Genomic DNA, 23178 nt, shown 5'->3' with positions numbered 1-23178 from the left:
TCTGATATAAAAGACAACTGTTGTGGTGTAATAAAAAATATATATTTGGTTTTTTGTCCCCAGTTCCTGGCTCAGAGGTCTTAAAAACCTTAGAATTTCCTGAGTGACAGAAGTGTCTTTTGTTATTCACACTAAGTCCCTTTTGCAGATACCTGATTTTATGCTAATAAGACGACTCTTGGCAGGGTCCCTATACAGCTTCAGAATAGAGACTGATTACCAGAAGAACCAACCACATAATTAAGGGGTTGGAGCTTTCAGCCTCACCCCCTGCCCTCAAGGAGTAGAGAGAGGCTGGAGATTGACCTCACTCACCAACAGCCAATAATTTAATCAATCATATCCAGGTAATGAAACTCAATAAAACTCTTGAACAACATGGTTATGGAGCTTCTGGGTTAGTGAACATGTCCATATGCTGGGAAGATGGTGCACCCAGAATGGGATTAGAAGCTCTGCACCACTCTAACCCCCCGTACCTTGTGCTACGCACCTCTTTCATTTGGCTGTTCCTGAGTTGTATCCTTTATAATAAACAGGTAATTGTTAAGTGTAACATCTTCCTGTATTCTGTGAGTCGTTCTAGCAAATACTGAACCTGAAGTTGGCGGTGGAGCGGGGTTGTGGGAATCCCTGAATTTGTAGCAAAGTCAGAGAGAAGAGTAGGAAATCTGAGGTCTGGGGAATTGAGACTGGCATGTAAAGCCAGGACTATCTTGTGAGACTGAGCCATGAAATTGTAGAATCTGCTTTAATTCCAAGCAGTTAGTATCAGAACTGAATTGAACTTTAGGACACAAAGTTGGTGTCAGAGAATCACGCAATTATTGCCACAAAAATGAAACTATATAAATAATTATAAAACTACGTTGATAGGCTTATAATGATTAAAAATATAACTGGTATGACAATAACACAAAGGAAGGAGAAGGGAATGGAGCTATATGGGAACAAAGTTTGTATACTACTCAAGTTCATATTAATATGAAATAGATTATCATAAATTAAGATGTTATTTATAATTCTAAAGGCAGTCACTAAAACAATAGCTCAAAAAATACACAGCAAAAGAACAAGGGAATTAAAATGGTACAATAGAAAATATTTAACACAAGAGTAGCCCCTGCTCGCCGCAATTAGAGAAAGCCTACACACAGCAATGAAGACCCAACACAGCCAAAAATAAATAAATGCACAAATAAATAGAATATATGAAATACTGTTTCTCTATGGCTTAAAAACTTTCAAAGCCTTCTCATAGTTTCTCACTGCATTTACAATCAAATTCAAATTGCTTTCTTTTTTCTTCAAGGGTCTACCTAACATAGTCTCTGGCTACTTCTCATATCTGCTACTTTTCAGGAACAATACACTTGTCCCCTGGTATCCTCAGAGGGTTAGTTCCAGCACCTCTCCATTCCCCCCACCGTCTACAGCTACCAATATCCACAGATGCTCAAGTCTCTTACATAAAATAGCATAGTATTTGCATACAACCTACACACATCATTAGTATGGGATGCAAAGGTACATCATTATTGTGGTTTTAAAGCTGTACGTAAGACATACTTTGTTTTTACTGTATGCTTTTACTGAGTGATCTATTCCCCATCCCAAAGCAAACATGAAAAAAAATTACATTAAATGTAAAAAATAAAAATAAAATCATCTCTAGTACAATGTAAATGCTATGTAAAAAGTTGCTGGTGTATAACAAATTCAAGTTTGGTTTTTGGAACTTTCTGGAATATTTTTTTTCCCAAATATTTTTGCTTAGTGGTTGGTTGAATCCACGAATGCAAAATCCATGGACATGGAGGGCCAACTACATTAGACCCAAGAAGACACTGAGGCAGACTGTCAAAGTGCTAAGGAAAAAAAAATTTGTAATTTAGAATCCAATATCCAGCCATATTAATATTCCATAGTGACTGCAAAGAAGATAGTTTGCAACATACAGGGACTCAGAAAGTTTATCACCCAAAGAACATCTCTAAAACACCTACAGAAGACAGCCAGTAAGAAAAAACCCCCCAAAATTCCTACCTCTTCAAAAGAAAGAATCATAAGAAGTGTAATATAAATAGAAACATGATCAAATAAGCCAATAAATATATTATTAAGTCTAAATAAATACAGATAGTAGAAAATAACATCTTAAATAACTGACAAGTAAAATTTCTGACGACACTGGCATGAAGAGGAGGAAAAAGAAATAAAAGCTTGCTAAGATTCTGATCTTAATTAAGTAGAATGAAAATACTGATTAACTTTTTTTATTAAGAAAAATATGTTATTTAAACTTTAAGAGTAATCAGTAGAATAGGCTTAGAATATATAACTTTAGGGAAAAAAATGGAAAAAGAAATCCTTGAGCAACAGAATGTAGAAAGGGGAATAGGAAGAATCAAACAAAAAGCATAGGAAGTAGAAAACAATGGTAAATGTGAACTGGTTAAACTCCTTTACTGTATGAAAAAGTGTCTCTCACACCAAACTGAAAAAATTACAAAGCAAAACCCAGTATATGTTATTTATAGCAGATAAAATAAAAACATGATGCAGAAAGAACAAACAATAAAGCTTTAAAATCTAGAAAGCAAGAACTAATACAATTACAAGGAAAAATAGACAAATCTACATTCACAGAAGGTACTGATACTTTAAAATGGATGTCATGTTGGTAAGAAAAAAAAATAAGTAGAACATTTGCATAGTTATAGTAAGCTTGATATATATATAGCTATATATCTATATTTATATGTATAAAAAAATCCCTGAAGACAGAATACATTCTTTATGAATGTATGAAGAACACATACAAAACCAAATATAAAAGTCCAAAAGAGGTTTCCAAAAATTCTAAAATAAAGTCATAAAGGCCACATTTATTAATCATAAAGCAATATAACTGGAACTACACATTTTTTAATAAGCTTAAAAATTCCATATCCAAGTAAATTGAAACAGTAAGAACTCCTATGTAAGCTTAAACAAAAACATTTAAATGAGAATTATGAAATCTTAAACAGGAAAGCAGTACATATCACACATATGAAATGTATAACCAAATGATAACCAGAAAAAAATCTATACCCTAAAATGTATTAAAAATTAAGAAAGGCTAAAAATTCAAGAACTTACAAAAGTGACAAACTGGCAATTATGATAAGGGAAAAAAAGAAAACATTGGTTTTAGGAGTACTAAACCACTTAAAAGGTTGGCATAACACTAAAAAAAACCAGTTAAGGATGGAATAAAATAAAATTTTAGGTCAATCTCAGATGGTGCAAAACAATCCTAAAAAGAAGATTTTCTATTTGAATCCAGGAACATATTAAAATACCAAGTAAGATTTATGACAAAATGCAAGGACGGTTCAATGTTAGACAACCTATCAACCTAGTATTCCCGTTTGGGGTTTTAAAGGTGAATCTTTGTGCCTTTTTCCTTCTAAACTCTAACAAAATAACAGAAACGGAGCAAAAAGGGCTCAATCTCACAAGGACAAAAGGAGTAAGGGAGGAGACATCAATAACTGGAGATTTCAATAAATACTCAGAAGAGTAAATGTAGTAGAGGGACAACTAATTTAGCAGCCTATTATAGGAACCACAGTGTAAAGGGTGAGTGAAAGAGAAAGAAACAAGAAAAGAACTGACTCTTCTTAAAAAAAAATATCCTGGAGACTCTTAGAACTAGGAAATGTCAAGTAAAAAGACATTACATATTAAGTAAGATTTTTATGGAAAATGTTATTTTACATTGGGGAAAGTAGAGTGTGGCACTGGGAGCTACTTCTGAGTTCTGCAAGTCGTTTAATTTTGTTGAGTCTCTATTTCTCTACCGGGTATTTGGATACAATGGTGACTGCCCTGCACATACTTTAGAGGGATTTAGAGAAAGGAGATTTTGCTATAAATACATTATTGTTGAGCCTTCCAAAGTAAATTAAAAAAAAAAAAAAAGAGAGAGAGAAAGACACACACACCCCACATAGAGAATTACCCCTACCAACCCTACACTACCCTCCTACCCCAATGCCTTCACACCACCTCTATGCACACACCTTGAGCACTAGCGCTAGCAAGCAAGCTTCTGTCATGAAAATGTGAGGTTTATTCTCTGGAGAAGTTAAATGAGAGAGGATTGGAACTTGAAGATAAAGGCATAGGAAAAGGGGTAAGGCTGAAAACTGAGAGATTAACGTCATGCTTTAAACACCAGGAATGCTTCAAGACATGCATCTATCCCTAAGAAAGGTAATACAAACTTTAGTTTCTGAATGGTCCTGGAGAACAGAACCCCAAATACATTTTGGGATCTGTTAGCTAAAAAGCCCACTTTCTTGCCCAATTATCCTAAAATAATTTTTTCATCAAGTCCCATCCATGCACAATGAATTTATAATCAGCTTTTTTAATACCCAACTCTTAATATAAACAAACAACAGAATAAATCCCTTATAATTTCTGCTGTTAAGATAACTAAATCCAACTTTACCATCACCCTATTAAATACATATCTATTGCACCCTATAATGCATATCTATGAGTAGTTTAGAGCCATTTTCCCCATTTATCTTCTGTGCAAGTGCTATACTTCCAAAGCTTAGTTCCCCTCACAGATTAAGATAAGAAATAGAGAATGAGGAGGATCTCAGACAATTCCCAAACAAGAAGGTGTCTCATAATCTACACCTGAACACAAAAGTTAGGGCAAATTAACATAACAAAAATTTCAATACAAGATCTTACATGTTTATCTTTCCTTTCTATAACATCTTGCTTTTGTTTGCATTTTTGAGATGTCTCCTTAATATCTGTTGCCTGTAAGATTGAACCAGAAGAGGGGAAGTTAGTTAAAAATTCAAGCAAGGCAATTATGTGACCCCACTCATCCAAATATTAAGTTGCTATTTAAGTTTACCGACAATGATTTTCCATGATTTCTTTCCAACTAAATTCATAATTATCACCCAAAATACCAACAATTATTTGAAAATCTATGAAAGGTTATTCCTATAGATATTAAAAATAGCTGCAGCAATATGCATACATATGTTTCTGTATCTCTTCACATTTATTTCCTCATGTTATTTTATCCTAGAAACGATTATATAGAATTGCAGGGTCCATTCTCAAAACAATATCTGACGCCAAAATCTCACCTAAAGGTTAAAAGCCATGATCACAAAAAATTTTAATTTACATTTTCAAAATATCAAGAATATTCCATAGGCCATTATATTATTTATTCCAAGAAACATCAGGATTTTTATATTACATTCCTCCAAAAGGGCATATAGTTACAAAGCATGTATAATAAAGTCACAAAAGGAGTTAAACGTTTCTAGGAATACTACTCTGAATCCTCCTGTTATTAAAACAATAACATTTCATTTTTCTCTTTTTATGTCTTGGAATTTCTATAGAGTAGCAAGCTCCTATAAAGTAGCAAGTGATGATTAGGACCTTGAAAGACCTGTGGTAGTAGAATTCCTAGTAAAAGAACTTAAGGAACTAAAGTTAACAAGTAAATCTACAAAGCATTTTAAAAGACCTGCAAAATATTTTTTAATTTGCTAAAATAAAATACAGGAAATCCAAAATTGAGCCAGAAAAGTACCTTCTCTTTGATTCGAGCCTCCAAATTGTGACGCTGCCTTTCAATTTCTTCAATGCGTTGTGTTATAGGAATCTGCCCTTCTTTAAGTTTTCTGACCTCATCCTTCGCTCGGTCCCGAGCTAGTTTTACTTCTTCATAGTCCTGACGAACATTTTCATATTCCTTGTAATGAATTGAAGAAAGAGAAGTTAATGCACTCCTAGCTTAAAGTAACACAAATACAAAAATCAAGGTACAGGCAGAAACCAAATCTATGAAAAACACGGTTTTGAATCCCTTTGGCAGGTCTATTAATAAAAAATTTGCCCTCTGAAACAACTTCAGAAATAGTAAATACCAACATAATGATTAACTCAGTGATACTCACTGAGAACTTGTCTCTATCACTAGACCAGACTCTCTGTCTTCCATCCCTTCCTGTTATTGAAATTTACATCCTAATGGCTTCTAACAGTAGGACCTCCTCTAGTCTCTCAATAAAGAAGGCATTCAAAAACATATAAAGAACCAAAAGAAACTCAGTTATGAAAAATAAAAATGAAAAAACAAAAGTAAAATGGCTCAAGAGAAAAGCAAAATGTAGCAACCAGGTGAAAATGATGCTTGTCACGTCACAGGAATTAATAAATATTTGCTAAAAAAAATTAAGGGGAGTGCTAAGAGAGCATATAGTAAGAATGAATGGGATGAAGAAAGGTAAGAAAAGAATACAAATAAACATTAGAGTAAACCAAAAAAATGAAAAAAGACTGAAATCAATCTTGAAAGAAAAGGGAGAAATCAAAAGACTTCAAAAGACAAATATAAAGCAGGTGCAAGAATAATAATGGACATAGGATAAACCTAATCCAAATGAGCTGAAGGAAGAAAAAAGTTTAAGAAAATGGAATTATGGGAAAGGATAGGGTGAAGCAGGGGTGGTGGGGTTAGGGTGGGTGGGAGAAGTTCAGAAATAAAGCCACATATTTCTCCAATCTAATAATTATTTCCATCCTAGCCTTAAAAACATTATTAAACTTTCTTATTTTGTTTCACCCACTGAAAAGTAATGTATAGAGGGAAATGAATCTTTGGCCCAAACTGTGGTTTTAGACAGTATACATCACAGAGTGACTAAAAACAGTAGTTTCAGTAAGCTTATGAAGCATAATGAGTAGAAGATTACAATTAATATCCTTCAGCTTTCTCTGTAGCTGAAGCTGATATTAGTAGCACACTCAAAGTAAATTCTCAGTGACCTGAGGACACTCAAAGATTTAATTTTTACATATGTAAACATTTTAGCTCATTAACATTTTATAAAACAAAACTATCTGTTGACTCAAATCTGGAAAAATTAAGGACACAGACTTCATCAACATGCAATAACAACACAGCACACAGTTATATAATAACACAAAGAAAGAGATAAATGTTACTATGTATGATATACAAAGCAAAAATGAACAACAGCACCTAATTTGAATACACAGCAATTAGTGCCTTCTTTATAACTTTTCTCCTAATTAAAGAATCACTATTTTCACCTTTAATAACTCACACTTACCACCCATGGCCTTTTTGCTTCAAGCATCTCAATCAAATCTAAATGTCGCTTACGTTCATAGAACCTCTCCACATCTTGTTTATATCTTTCATTCCTCTGAATCATCTTCTCTAGATATTCAGTTTTCTCTTTGCATGAGGTCTAAAATAAATATTTATTTAACAATTAGTTTAACTGAAGAAAGACAAAAGGTCAAAGCTTTTAATAATGAAAAATGTACAGTGCTAACAAAATTTCACAATAAATGATTCCATAGGAGTTCTTAAGAACTGTGTGAAACTAATGTGCACACCTGAATTCTGGTCTAGGTTCTACTATTTATTAATTATGGGACTGTGAGGAAGCCCTGCCACATCTCTAAGCCTGGATTCTTCTTGCCTAAAGAGAAGAGAGGTATCTGCCCCATTCACCTCAACGGTGGAAGCAACTCAACCTACTACAGGTGAAAGCTCAACAAAAGCTGTAATATGACATACAAATGAAGAGTGGTATTATTATGATTACTATGTTATAAATACCAATGACTGAAGGACTTAGAAATGAGATAAAGGAAAGCTAAAATTCAGCCTTTATATTGTGAATTAACAAATACCAAAAATGTACTCAGAGCTTAGTAGAATACGTTTGTTTTCTTTCAGAGTTTGGTAGGTAGTTTCAGTGAGTGTTTCAGAGGGGTGTATTAAGATTGTTTGATGTCGTGAAAAGTAAAAGGACCGACAGAGTATATAAAGTAGGATAAAATAATTACGACTCCTTTGGCCATTCACTCTGAATAAGTATAACAATAAAAATAGTATTAAATTATAATAAAGCTCATTATCAAGTACAGTTACAGTTTAAGAGAAAGCATTTGTTTACAAGATTTCTCATTACAAAAATTTACTGAATTTATTTTAGCTGCTGAGATATGGAAAATGATTCATTAAATAAAGCACCTTTTTGAATGATATGCTAAAAAGAACATTTTAATTTATTAAAGGTGAAAATAAAAATCAAACAGTGCAACTAAATGTACAGTTCTTTTACAAAGTCCATCCTCACACAACTGAAAATATGAGAACTGGCTCAACAGAGACACTATATTAAAAGCTACATATCTGCTGTATTACCCAAAGCCTTACACAGCGCCTGGCATATAGTAGGTGTTTAGTAAATACTGAATGAATAAAAGAATAACACTGAAACTTCCTGAGAGAAAAAAAATACTTTATAATACTATTATTGGTTCTTTAGAACAGGGGTCCCCAACCCCCAGTCTGTAGACCGGTACTGGTCCGTGGCCTGTTAAGAACCAGGCCGCACAGCAGGAGGCAGGCAAGTGAAGCTTCGTCTGCTGCTCCCCATCGCTCGGATTACTGCCTGAACCATCTCCCACCCCTCCCCCCGTCCGTAGAAAAACTGCCTTCCATGAAACCGGTCCCTGGTGCCGAAAAGGTTGGGGACTGCTGCTTTAGAAATTCAATTAATAATGTATATTTGATGAAATGATAGTCAAAATTTTCAAACTTTATATAAAATCCATTCCCACTTTTTGTCACCTAACTTAATTAATGTTAGCAACAAAATCCTAGGTGAAAAAAATCACAAATATATGAATGCACTCAATGAATCAAAACTACTATTTACTTTCCCACATTTTGAGACATAGAAATCAATGAGAGACATAAAATGAGTTGTCTATTTATAAATACCTCTAGTTGTTTTTCTTTCTCCCTGAAGTTTTTGAGTTCACAGTGGTATTTGTGCATTTCTGGAGGACCAATTGACTTCTCAGTAGCTTCAAGGAGTTCAATTTTACTGAGTTTAGCAAATTCTCCAACTTTATCCTAGAGCAAAAAACTTAAATATCAGTTAATATTATCGTTTATAAATATCTTCAAAACATTTTTCATTCAATGATACTTGTCAAGAAGAAACTCATTTAAAAGAAAAAAATCCCTTTTATTTTGAGATGTGAATCTTAATATAAACGCTGTCCTTCATATATCATTCTTTAAAATAATAAACTTAGGGTATAAACTGTCATCTTTTTGAGAACCTAAAAAAAATTTCAATGTCAATATTTCCAGGTTTTAAGTTTTATACACATTTAACAAATAGTTTGGAAAGAAAAGAAAAAATAGTCCCCTGGACTGAAATGATTATCTACTACACATAATTTGGAATGAAATACTAGAAGTTAAAAAAAAAACACACAGAGCAATTTAAAACATCTACTTCTGTAGACAGTCTTATAACAGCTGATAAATACTTTAAAATTTTAACTTTTCTTTCACTTGGACATAGTAATCAAATCATCAGTTTCTGAAGAAAAAAATGAACTATAATTCAGTCACTAGACTGCATTCAAAGACAAATTTAAAAGATCTGATTTTAACATATAACATGCAATATCAGGATGTTTTATTTTTACTAAACAAACTTAAAATATGAAAGGTTTTTAGAAGGCACATCTATAGATTTAAAAGTCTTACTATATAAAATATTTTATACAAACACACTGATTAAGAAGTTGTTTATTAACAAAATTTTACGAGTCTATGAATGAGAGCACACAGCTGTTCAAGCTACTCTCTGTACTTAAAAATAATACCTTTATTTCCTTTACAATACTTTAACAGGCTCATTAATTGAATATTTCCAAATTACTACAAATTAGTAAGATTATACTGTAAGAGATGAGATGCTACCTTTTACAAAGAACTGTTAGTAAGTATTAAGACCACTATGCTCATTTTAAATAGTAACCATTACAATACTCTTAAAAAGTGTTTACATTCTTATATGACATAAAGAGGAAACATACACAAAATTTCCCCACCTTCACATTTAATTCTCTCATACCTGAGGTAGAAACTGGCAAAGATTGCCCACTTGAATATTTAAGGCTGCAACCTGCTCTTCTACTACTTTCTGAGTTGTAGATTTTTTGTTGATGAACCAAAAGGACTGATTTTTTGCCACATCAATCTCACGAGTGATTACAAGATTTCCAGAAGTCCTGAACCTAGTTAAAAAATAAATTAAAAATATTTCTACTCAAAATACATAATTTTAGAAATAAAATTTCTAAAATTCTCTTGCATCAAAGGTTGCCACATAGGATTATTATTATAATTTTTATTCCTTTTGACATTTTGGCCCCTCCAAAGAAGGAAAGCCTGACATTAGTGATAATACGTAACTGACCACCTGTAGGTTATTACTCTTTCAACATTTGAAATTATTTAAACTGTTAAAATAAAATTAAAACAAACGCCAATACTAATTCCCAAACACTGCCAGAGGAGTTATTTATCCTTTAATCATTATGCTACACTCCAATCACGTGTTGACTACAATTTTAAATGGGTTGGTATATAAAAGCATACAACAGTTAAACCTCGAAACTCTACTTGGAAAATGTATGAATGAAAACTAACTCTTACATATGCATTTCCAGACATCAAAACCAGCCTGCCCATACAGGTGGCCCATGGTTTCCTCATCTTACACTCCACCACTCTGAATTCAGAGGAGACTGTACCACATGACTATAAGGAACATTAAAAAATAGAAAATCTGAAAGAAGGGTATTTACTTATTTCTTGATTTAAAAGTACTACTGCTTCACACCTCCTATCTACTCATCCATCTTCTTCACTGGCAATCAGCAGCATGGAAGAAGACCTGGGACCACCAGAGAGACAAGGTGCCATTGTTCGGGTGTGTGTGAGGAGAGGGGTGGGACTGCCATAGAAGCTCCTTTCTCTGCACGCGTACTTTCAGGCGGCAGGGCACCACCTACAAGAGCTCCAGGGATGGGTGCGAGCCACCACTGCCATCTAGGACTCCAGAGATGGGCGTGGACTGCTGCCGCTACCAAGGGTCCCATGAGTGGATGCTGGTTGTTTCCCCCACCTCCTGGAAACGTGTGCAGGCAGTGCACCTGCATAGCCCCTATCAAGGGATAACAGCCAGCACACGCTGAGGAAAGAAACGGCAAGCATCCAAACCAAAAGCAACCCTCACACCAAAAACATATTAAACCCACACAAGGTACACAAGGACACTTCTGCATATAAATAGCCCTCCAAGACTACGGTATATAATTGTTTCTCCTAAATACACAGAGTAAGAGGGATATAAGGGAACCATTCCCAGTGAAAAGACCAAGACAATTCCCCTGAAGGAACAATGAAACAGACCTCTTCAGTCTAAAAGACACCAAGTCCAAAAAGAAGGTAACAAAAATACTGAAGGAATTAAGAAAGGCTATCAACAGAAATGCAAATTACTGTAAAAAGGAAGTAGAAACTATAAGGAAGAGACAAGAAAAATTAGAAAATTCATTTGCCGAGACAAAAGCTGAGCTAAAGGCAATGAAGAGCAGAATGAATAATGCAGAAGAAAGAGTAAGCGATCTGGAAGACAGAATAATGGAAATTACCTGATCAAAACAGCAGACAGAAAGCCAAATGAAACAAACAAAAAAGCAAGCAATATAAGAGACCTATGGGATAATACAAAGCATGCCAATCTACGGATAACAAGGATTCCAGAAGGAAAAGAAAGAGAAAAGAGGATTGAAAATGTATTTGAAGAAACTATGGCTGAAAACTTCCCAAACCTAAAGAAGGAAACAGATATCCAGATATAGGAAACAGAAGGTCCCAAAACAGATGAACCCAAACAGACCTACATCAAGACATATTATAATAAAAATGGCAGAACAGCGCCACTTAAAGGAGCTCCAGAGACGGGCGTGAGCCGCGGCTAAAAGCACGGACCCCAGGGACAGGCATGAGACACTAAGGCCACTGCTGCGGCCACCAAGAAGCCTGTGTGTGAGCACAGGTCACTATCCACACCTCCCTTCCAGGAGCCTGTGCAGCCTGCCACTGCCAGGGTCCCGGGAGCCAGGGGCAACTTCCCCGGGAGAACACACGGCGCGCCTCAAGCTGGTGCAACGTCCTGCTGGACTCTGCCGCTGCAGGCCTGTCCCGCACTCCATGCCCCTCCCTCCCCCTGGCCTGAGTGAGCCACAGCCCCCAAATCAGCGGCTCCTTTAACCCCGTCCTGTCTGAGCAAAGAACAGACGCCCTCCAGCGACCTATACGCAGAGGCAGGGCCAAATCCAAAGCTGAGCCCCGGGAGCTGTGAGAACAAAGAAGAGAAAGGGAAATCTCTCCAGCAGCCTCAGAAGCAGCGGATTAAAGCTCCACAATCAACTTGATGTACCCTGCAACTGTGGAATACCTGAATAGACAATGAATCATCTCAAATTGAGGAGGTGGACTTTGAGAGCAAGATTTATGACGTTTCCCCCTTTTCCTCTTTTTGTGAGTGTGTATGTGTACGCTTCTGTATGAGATTTTGTCTGTATAGCTTTGCTTCCACCATTTGTCCTAGGGTTCTATTCATCCGTTTTTTGTTGTTTTTTGGTTTAAAAAAATTTTTTTTCTTAATAATTATTTTTTATTTTAATAACTTTATTTTACTTTATCCTCCTTCCTTCCTTCCTTTCCTCCCTCCCTCCCCCCCTCCCTTAGACAAAAATCATCCCAAATTGAGGAGGTGGAATTCGAGAGCAAGATTTATGATTTTTTCCCCTTTTCCTCTTTTTGTGACTGTGTATGCTCCTGTGTAAGATTTTGTCTGTATAGCTTTGCTTTCACCATTTGTGCTACGGTTCTACCCATCTGTTTTTTTTTTTTTTAATTTTTTTTTCTTAATAACTATTTTAATAACTTTATATTATTTTATCTTACTTTATTTTATCTTCTTTCTTTCTTTCTTTCTTCTACTAATTCTTTCTTTCTACTTTTTCTCCCTTTTATTCTGAGGTATGTGGATGAAACGCTCTTGGTGCTGCAGCCAAGAGTCAGTGCTGTGCCTCTGAAGTGGGAGAGCCAACTTCAGGACACTGGTCCACAAGAGACCTTCCAGCTCCACATAATATCAAACGGTGAAAATCTCCCAGAGATCTCCATCTCAACAACAGCACCCAGCTTCACTCAACGACCAGCAAGATAAAGTGCTGGACACCCTATGCCAAACAACTAGCAAGACAGGAACACAACCATATCCATTAGCAGAGAGGCTGCCTAAAATCATAATAAGGCCACAGACACCCCAAAACACACCACCAAACGTAGACAAGATCCAGCCTCATCCACCAGAACACAGGAACTAGTCCCCTCCACCAGGAAGCCTACACAACCCACTGAACCAACCTTAGCCACTGGGGACAGACACCAAAAACAACGGGAAGTACGAACCTGCAGCCTGCAAAAAGTAGACCCCAAACACAGTAAGATAAGCAAAATGAGAAGATAGAAAAACACACAGCAGATGAAGGAGTAAGATAAAAACCCACCAGACCTAACAAATGAAGAGGAAATAGGCAGCCTACCTGAAAAAGAATTCAGAATAATGATAGTAAAGATGATACAAAATCTTAGAAATACAATAGAGAAAAGACAAGAAACGTTTAACAAGGACCTAGAAGAACTAAAGATGAAACAAGCAATGATGAACAACACAATAAATGAAATTAAAAATACTCTAGATGGGATCAATAGCAGAATAACTGAGGCAGAAGAACGGATAAGTGACCTGGAAAATAAAATAGTGGAAATAACTACTGCAGAGCAGAATAAAGAAAAAAGAATGAAAAGAACTGAGGACAGTCTCAGAGACCTCTGGACAACATTAAACACACCAACATTCGAATTATAGGGGTTCCAGAAGAAGAAGAGAAAAAGAAAGGGACGGAGAAAATATTTGAAGAGATTATAGTTGAAAACTTCCCTAATATGGGAAAGGAATTAGTTAATCAAGTCCAGGAAGCACAGAGAGTCCCATACAGGATAAATCCAAGGAGAAATACACCAAGACACATATTAATCAAACTGTCAAAAATTAAATACAAAGAAAACATATTAAAAGCAGCAAGGGAAAAACAACAAATAACAAACAAGGGAATCCCCATAAGGTTAACAGCTGATCTTTCAGCAGAAACTCTGCAAGCCAGAAGGGAGTGGCAGGACATATTTAAAGTGATGAAGGAGAAAAACCTGCAACCAAGATTACTCTGCCCAGCAAGGATCTCATACAGATTTGATGGAGAAATTAAAACCTTTACAGACAAGCAAAAGCTGAGAGAGTTCAGCAGCACCAAACCAGCTTTACAAGAAATGCTAAAGGAACTTCTCTAGGCAAGAAACACAAGAGAAGGATAAGACCTACAATAACAAACCCAAAACAATTAGGAAAATGGGAATAGGAACATACATATCGATAATTACCTTAAATGTAAATGGACTAAATGCTCCCACCAAAAGACACAGATTGACTGAATGGATACAAAAACAGGACCCATATATATACTCTCTACAAGAGACCCACTTCAGACCTAGAGACACATACAGACTGAAAGTAAGGGTATGGAAAAAGATATTCCATGCAAATGGAAACCAAAAGAAAGGTTGAGTAGCAATTCTTATATCAGACAAAACAGACGTTAAAATAAAGACTATTAGAAGAGACAAAACGGACACTACATAATGATCAAGGGATCAATCCAAGAAGACGATATAACAATTATAAATATTTATGCACCCAACATAGGAGCACCTCAATATATAAAGCAAATACTAACAGCCATAAAAGGGGAAATCGACAGTAACACGTTCATAGTAGAGGACTTTAACAACCCATTTTCACCAATGGACAGATCATCCAAAATGAAAATAAGGAAACCCAAGCTTTAAATGATACATTAAACAAGATGGACTTAACTGATATTTATAGGACATTCCATCCAAAAACAACAGAATACACATTTTTCTCAAGTGCTCATGGAACATTCTCCAGGATAGATCATATCTTGGGTCACAAATTAAGCCTTGGTAACTTTAAGAAAATTGAAATTGTATCAAGTATCTTTTCCAACCACAACGCTATGAGACTAGATATCAATTACAGGAAAAGATCTGTAAAAAATACAAACACATGGAGGCTAAACAATACACTACTTAATAACGCAGTGATCACTGAAGAAATCAAAGAGGAAATTAAAAAATACCTAGAAACAAATGACAATGGAGACATGACGACCCAAAACCTACGGGATGCAGCAAAATCAGTTCTAGGAGGGAAGTTTATAGCAATACAATCCTACCTTAAGAAACAGGAAGCATCTCGAATAAACAACCTAACCTTGCACCTAAAGCAATCAGAGAAAAAAGACCAAAAAACCCCCCAAAGTTAGCAGAAGGAAAGAAATCATAAAAATCAGATCAGAAATAAATGAAAAAAAAATGAAGGAAACAACAGCGAAGATCAATAAAACTAAAACCTGGTTCTTTGAGAAGATAAATGAAATTGATAAACCATTAGCCAGACTCATCAAGAAAAAAAGGGAGAAGACTCAAATCAATAGAATTAGAAATGAAAAAGGAGAAGTAACAACTGACACTGCAGAAATACAAAGGATCATGAGAGATTACTACAAGCAACTCTATGCCAATAAAATGGACAACCTGGAAGAAATGGACAAATTCTTAGAAATGCACAACCTGCCAAGACTGAATCAGGAATAGAAAATAAGAACAGACCAATCACAAGCACTGAAATTGAAACTGTGATTAAAAATCTTCCAGCAAACAAAAGCCCAGGACCAGATGGCTTCACAGGCGAATTCTATCAAACATTTAGAGAAGAGCTAACACCTATCCTTCTCAAACTCTTCCAAAATATAGCAGAGGGAGGAACACTCCCAAACTCATTCTACGAGGCTACCATCAACTTGACACCAAAACCAGAAAGGGATGTCACAAAGAAAGAAAATTACAGGCCAATATCACTGATGAACATAGATGCAAAAATCCTCAACAAAATACTAGCAAACATAATCCAACAGCACATATAAAGGACCATACACCATGATCAAGTGGGGTTTATTCTAGGAATGCAAGGATTCTTCAATATATGCAAATCAATCAATGTGATACACAATATTAACAATTCAAAGAGAAAACCCAAATGATCATCTCAATATATGCAGAGAAAGCTTTTGACAAAATTCAGCACACATTTATGATAAAAAACCCTCCAGAAAGTAGGAATAGAGGGAATTTTCCTAAACATAATGAAGGCCATATATGACAAACCCACAGCCAACATCGTCCTCAATGGTGAAAAACTGAAACCATTTCCACTAAGATCAGGAACAAGACAAGGTTGCCCACTCTCACCACTCTTATTCAACATAGTTTTGGAAGTTTTAGCCACAGCAATCAGAGAAGAAAAGGAAATAAAAGGAATCCAAACTGGAAAAGAAGAAGTAAAGCTGTCACTGTTTGCAGATGACATGATACTATACATAGAGAATCCTAAAGATGCTACCAGAAAACTACTAGAGCTAATCAATGAATTTGGTAAAGTTGCAGGATACAAAATTAATGCACAGAAATCTCTGGCATTACTATACACTAATGATGAAAAATCTGAAAGTGAAATCAAGAAAACACTCCCATTTACCACCGCAACAAAAAGAAAAAAATATCTAGGAATAAACCTACCTAAGGAGACAAAAGACCTGTATGCAGAAAATTATAAGACACTGATGAAAGAAATTAAAGATGATACAAATAGATGGAGAGATATACCATGTTCTTGGATTGGAAGAATCAACATTGTGAAAATGACTCTACTACCCAAAGCAATCTACAGATTCAATGCAATCCCTATCAAACTACCACTGGCATTTTTCACAGAACAAGAGCTAAAAATTTCACAATTTATATGGAAACACAAAAGACCCCTAATAGCCAAAGCAATGTTGAGAACAAAAAAACAGAGCTGGAGGAATCAGTCTCCCTGACTTCAGACTATACTACAAAGCTACAGTAATCAAGACAGTATGGTACTGGCACAAAAACAGAACAGGATAGAAAGCCCAGAGATAAACCCATGCACATGTGGTCACCTTATCTTTGATAAAGGAGGCAGGAATGTACAGTGGAGAAAGGACAGCCTCTTCAATAAGTGATGCTGGGAAAACTGGACAGGTACATGTAAAAGTATGAGATTAGATCACTCCCTAACACCACACACAAAACTAGGCTCAAAATGGATTAAAGATCTAAATGTAAGGCCAGACACTATCAAACTCTTAGAGGAAAACATAGGCAGAACACTCTATGACATAAATCACAGCAAGATCCTTTTTGACCCACCTCCTAGAGAAATGGAAATAAAAACAAAAATAAACAAATGGGACCTAATGAAAATTAAAAGCTTTTGCACAGCAAAGGAAGCCATACACAAGACCAAATGACAACCCTCAGAATGGGAGAAAATATTTGCAAATTAAGCAACTGACAAAGGATTAATCTCCAAAATTTATAAGCAACTCATGCAGCTCAATAACAAAAAAACAACCCAATCCGGAAATGGGCAGAAGACCTAAATAAACATTTCTCCAAAGAAGATATACAGACTGCCAACAAACACATGAAAGAATGCTCAACATCATTAATCATTAGAGAAATGCAAATCAAAACTACAATGAGATATCATCTCACACCAGTCAGAATGGCCATCATCAAAAAATCTAGAAGCAATAAATGCTGGAGAGGGTGTGGAGAAAAGGGAACCTTCTTGCACTGCTGGTGGGAATGTGAATTGGTACAGCCACTATGGAGAACAGTATGGAGGTTCCTTAAAAAACTAAAAATAGAACTACCATATGACCCAGGAATCCCACTACTGGGCATATACCCTGAGAAAACCATAATGCAAAAAGAGTCATGTACCAAAATGTTCATTGCAGCTCTATTTACAATAGCCCAGAGATAGAAACAACCTAAGTGTCCATCATCGGATGAATGGATAAAGAAGATGTGGCACATATATACAATGGAATATTACTCAGCCGTAAAAAGAAACAAAATTGAGCTATTTGTAATGAGGTGGATGGACCTGGAGTCTGTCATACAGAGTGAAATAAGTCAGAAAGAGAAAGACAAATACCGTATGCTAACACATATATATGGAATTCAAGAAAAAAAAATGTCATGAAGAACCTAGGGGTAAGACAGGAATAAAGACACAGACCTACTAGAGAACGGACTTGAGTATATGGGGAGGGGGAAGGGTGAGCTGTGACAAAGCGAGAGAGAGGCATGGACATATATACACTACCAAACGTAAGGTAGATTGCTAGTGGGAAGCAGCCGCATAGCACAGGGAGATCAGCTCGGTGCTTTGTGACCGCCTGGAGCGGTGGGATAGGGAGGGCAGGAGGAAGGGAGACACAAGAGGGAAGAGATATGGGAACATATGTATATGTATAACTGTTTCACTTTGTTATAAAGCAGAAACTAGCACACCATTTTAAAGCAATTACACTGCAATAAAGATGTTAAAAAAAAAAGATGATGTGGCACATATATACAATGGAATATTACTCAGCCATAAAAGGAAACGAAACTGACCTATTTGTAATGAGGTGGATAGACCTAGAGTCTGTCATACAGAGTGAAGTAAGTCAGAAAGAGAAAGACAAATACTGTATGCTAACACATATATATGGAATTTAAGAAAAAAAAATGTCAGGAAGAACCTAGGGGTAAGACAGGAATAAAGACACAGACCTACTAGAGAATGGACTTGAGGATATGGGGAGGGGGAAGGGTAAGCTGTGAAAAAGCGCGAGAGAGGCATGGACATATATACACTACCAAATGTAAGGTAGATAGCTAGTGGGAAGCAGCCGCATAGCACAGGGAGATCAGCTCTGTGCTTTATGACCACCTGGAGGGGTGGGATACAGAGGGTGGGAGGGAGGGAGACACAAGAGGGAAGAGATATGGGAACATATGTATATGTATAACTGATTCACTTTGTTATAAAGCAGAAACTAACACACTATTATAAAGCAATTATACTCTAATAAAAAAAATTAAAATGGTAAAAGTTAAAAATAAAGACAAGATTCTAAAGGCAGCAAGAGAAAAGCAAAGAGTTAAATTCAAGGGAACCCCCATAAGACTATCAGCTGATTTCTCCACAGAAACACTGCAGGCCAGAAAGGAGTGGCAAAATATATTCAAAGTCTTAAAAGGGAAAATTGTGCAACCTAGAATACTCTACCTAGCAAGATTATCGTTTAGAATAGGAGGAGAGATAAAGAATTTCTCAGACAAGCAAAAACTAAAAGAATACAGCAATACTAAACCTATCCTAAAAGAAATATTGAAAGGTCTTCTCTAAATAGAAAAAAGCAAGAAGATATAGGAAGGAGGAAATCACAACTGGAAAGTAAACTACTTAAATAAGCCAGTGTACAGATCAAAAAGAAAAAAAATAAAAAACCTATTTGTGAAAGCTATGATAAAGACAAGGAACAGCAAAAGAATAAAGATGAAGATGTAAAAAAAGGATATCAAAATCATAAAAGGTGGGGAAGAAGAGTAAGAAAATGTAGGTCCTTTTTTTTATTTAGACTGTGTTTGAGGCTGTATGACTATCAGTCTAAAGCAAGCAGATATAAGAATGGGTTAACATACTTGAAAAACAGGGCAACGATAAATCAAAAACATACAATAGATTCACAAAAACCAAAAAGAAGAGGACACAAGCATAAAATAAAAGAAAGTAATCAAGTCACAAAAAGAAAAACAAAAAAGGAAAGGAACAAAGAAGAAACATACAATCAACTGGAAAACAAGGTTTAAAATGGCAATAAATGTGTATGTATCAATAATTACCTTAAATGTCAATGGACTAAATGCTCCAACAAAAGACACAGAGTGGCCCACTGGATGAAAAAACAAGAGCCTACAATATGCTGCCTACAAGAGATCCACCTTAGGACAAAGGACACACACAGACTGAAAGCAAGGGGATGGAAAAAGATATTTCATGCAAACGGAAATGACAAGAATGCGAGAGTCACAATACGTGTATTAGACAAAATAGATTTTAAAACAGAGGCCACAAAGAAAGATAAAGAAGGATACTATATAATGATAAAAAGGTCAATAGAAGAAGAGGAGTTTACACTCATCAACATATATGCACCTAATATAGGAGAATACAAATACATAAAACATACTAGCAGACATAAAGGCAGAAATTGATGGGAATACAATAACAGGAGACTTTAACACCCCACTCACGTCAACAAACAGATCTTCTAGACAGAAAATCAATAAGGTAGCAGAGATCCTGAATGATACAATAGAACAGTTAGACTTAATTGATATTTTCAGAACATTACATCAAAAAAAAAAAAAAACCCAGAAAACACATTCTTTTCAAGTGTACATGGAATATTCTCTAGGACTGACCACATACTACGGCACAAAACTAACCCCAACAAGTTTAAGAGTACAGAAATTATTTCAAGGATCTTCTCCAACCACAATGGCATGAAACAAGAAATCAACCACAGGAAAAGAAATGAGAAAAAAATAATTACATGGAGACTAAACAACATGCTACTAAAAAATCAATGGGTCAACGAGGAAATCAAAAAGGAAATTAAAAATACCTGGAGACAAATGGCAATGAAAACACAACCATACAAAATCTATGAGACGCAGCAAAAGCAGTTCTTAGAGGGAAGTTGACAGCAATACAGGCCTTCCTCAAAAAATAAGAAAAACCTCAAATAAACAACCTAACCTACCACCTAAAAGAATTAGAAAAAGAAAAAGAAAACCTAAAGTCAGCAGAAGGAAGGAAATAATAAAGAACAGAGAGGAAATAAATAAAATAGACATTAAAAACACAACAGAAAAAAATTAGTAAAGCCAAGAGCTGGTTCTTTGAAAGGGTAAACAAAATTGACATGCCTCTGGCCAGGCTCACCAAGAAGAAAAAAGAGAGAATCCAAATAAACACAGTAAGAAATGAAAAAGGAGAAATCTCAATCAATACTGCAGAAATACAAAAAACCATAAGAGAATACTATGAATAATTATATGCCAACAAAGTTGACAACCTGTAAGAAATGGACAACTTTCTAGAAACAAAGAGCCCACCAAAACTGAATCAAGAAGAAAGATAATTTGAACAGATCGATCACTAGAGGTGAAATAGAATCTGTAATTAAAAAATAAAACAAAGCAAAAAAACTCCCTACAAACAAAAGTCCAGGACCAGATGGCTTCATAGGAGAATTCTACCAAACATAGGAAGATCATACTTATACTGATCCTTCTAAAACTCTTTCAAAAGACTGAAGAGGAGGGAACACTCTCAAAAACATTCTATGAAGCCACCATCACCCTGATACCAAAACCAGACAAAGACATCACCAAAAAAGAAAATTATAACATCTTTGATTAGTATAGATGCAAAAGTTCTCAACAAAATATTAGCAAACCAAATCCAACAATACATAAAAAAGATTATACACCATGACCAAGTGGGATTCATCTCAAGTTCACAAGGATGATTCAATATATGCAAATCAATCAATGTTAATACACATTAACTAAAGTCAAAAGCCACATCATCATCTCAATAGATACAGAAAAAGGATTTGACGAAATTCAACATCCATTCATGATGAAAACTCTTACCAAAGTGGGTATAGAGGGCACATATCTCAACATAATAAAAGTCATTTATGACAAACCCACAGCCAATATAATACTCAGTGGTGAAAAGCGGAAAGCCTTCTCGCTAAAACCTGGAACAAGACAAGGATCACCACTCTCAACTCTTCTATTCAGCATAGTATTGCAAGTCCTAGCCACAGCACTCAGAAAAGAAAAATAGAAGGTATCCAAATTGGAAGGGAAGAGGTAAAATATTTACTATATGTAGATGACATGATAGTATACATAGAAAACCCTAGGGCACCACACAAAAGCCACTAGTGATAAATGAATTCAGCAAAGTAGCAGAATACAAGATTAACATTCAGAAATCAGTTGCATTTCTTTACATTAACAATGAAATATTAGGAAGGGAATGTAAAAAAACAATCCCTTTAAAAATTGCACCAAGGGCTTCCCTGGTGGCGGAGTGGTTGAGTCCGCCTGCCGATGCAGGGGACATGGGTTCGTGCCCCAGTCTGGGAAGATCCCACATGCCGTGGAGCGGCTAGGCCCGTGAGCCATGGCCGCTGAGCCTGCGCGTCCATGCTCCGCAACGGGAGAGGCCACAACAGTGAGAGGCCCGTGTACTGCAAAAAAAAAAAAAAAAAAAATTGCACCAATAAAACCCCTAGGAATAAACCTGACCAAGGAGGTGAAAGACTTATATGCTGAGAACTATAAAACATTAATAAAGGAAATCAAAGAGGATTCAAAGAAATGAAAAGATATCCCATGCTCTTGGACAGGAAGAATTAATACTGTTAAAACGGCCATACTATCCAAAGCAATCTACAGATTTAATGTGATCCCTAGCAAGTCACCCATGACATTTTTCACATAACTAGAACAAATAATACAAAAATTTATACGGAACCATAGAAGACCCAGAATTGCTAAGGGAGTCCTGAGGAAAAAAAAAAAAAGCAGGAGGTATAACCCTCCCAGACTTCAAACAATACAACAAAGCTACAATAATCAAAACAGTGTGGGGTACTGGTACAAAAACAGACATATGGATCAATGGAATAAAATAGAGCCCAGAAATCAACCCACACACCTACGGTCAATCTTTGACAAAGGAGGCAAGAATATAAAATGGGAAAAAGACAATCTCTTCAGCAAGTGGTACTGGGAAAGTTGGACAGTTGCATGTAAATCAATGAAGTTAGAAGACACCCTCACACTATGCACAAAAACAAACTCAAAATAGCTTAAAGACTTAAACGTAAGACATGACACCATAAAACTACTAGAAGAGAGCAAAGGCAAAACATTCTCTGACATAAATCGTACAAGTGTTTTCTTAGGTTAATCTCCCAAGGGAATAAAAACAAAAATAAACAAATGGGACCTAATCAAACCTACAGCTTTTGCACAACAAAGGAAACCATAAACAAAATGAA

The 23178-nt window shown here is 35.7% G+C and overlaps 1 protein-coding gene across 1 annotated transcript in view; it reads right to left on the bottom strand.

Annotated features, from left to right (window-relative positions):
* Positions 1-23178, bottom strand: part of SMC5 (structural maintenance of chromosomes 5) — a 101043-nt gene that overhangs the window by 51619 nt on the left and 26246 nt on the right. The window contains exons 4-8 of the mRNA XM_065879896.1: positions 10020-10182; positions 8867-9001; positions 7176-7316; positions 5630-5791; positions 4759-4830 (exon numbers count right to left, since the gene is read on the bottom strand). Coding sequence (XP_065735968.1) covers positions 4759-4830; positions 5630-5791; positions 7176-7316; positions 8867-9001; positions 10020-10182 — 673 coding nt within the window. The remainder of the gene's footprint in view (positions 1-4758; positions 4831-5629; positions 5792-7175; positions 7317-8866; positions 9002-10019; positions 10183-23178) is intronic.

Source organism: Phocoena phocoena, chromosome 6 (assembly GCF_963924675.1).
Source record: "Phocoena phocoena chromosome 6, mPhoPho1.1, whole genome shotgun sequence".
NCBI lineage: Eukaryota > Metazoa > Chordata > Mammalia > Artiodactyla > Phocoenidae > Phocoena > Phocoena phocoena.
This window is presented reverse-complemented; position numbering and strand designations above follow the sequence as displayed.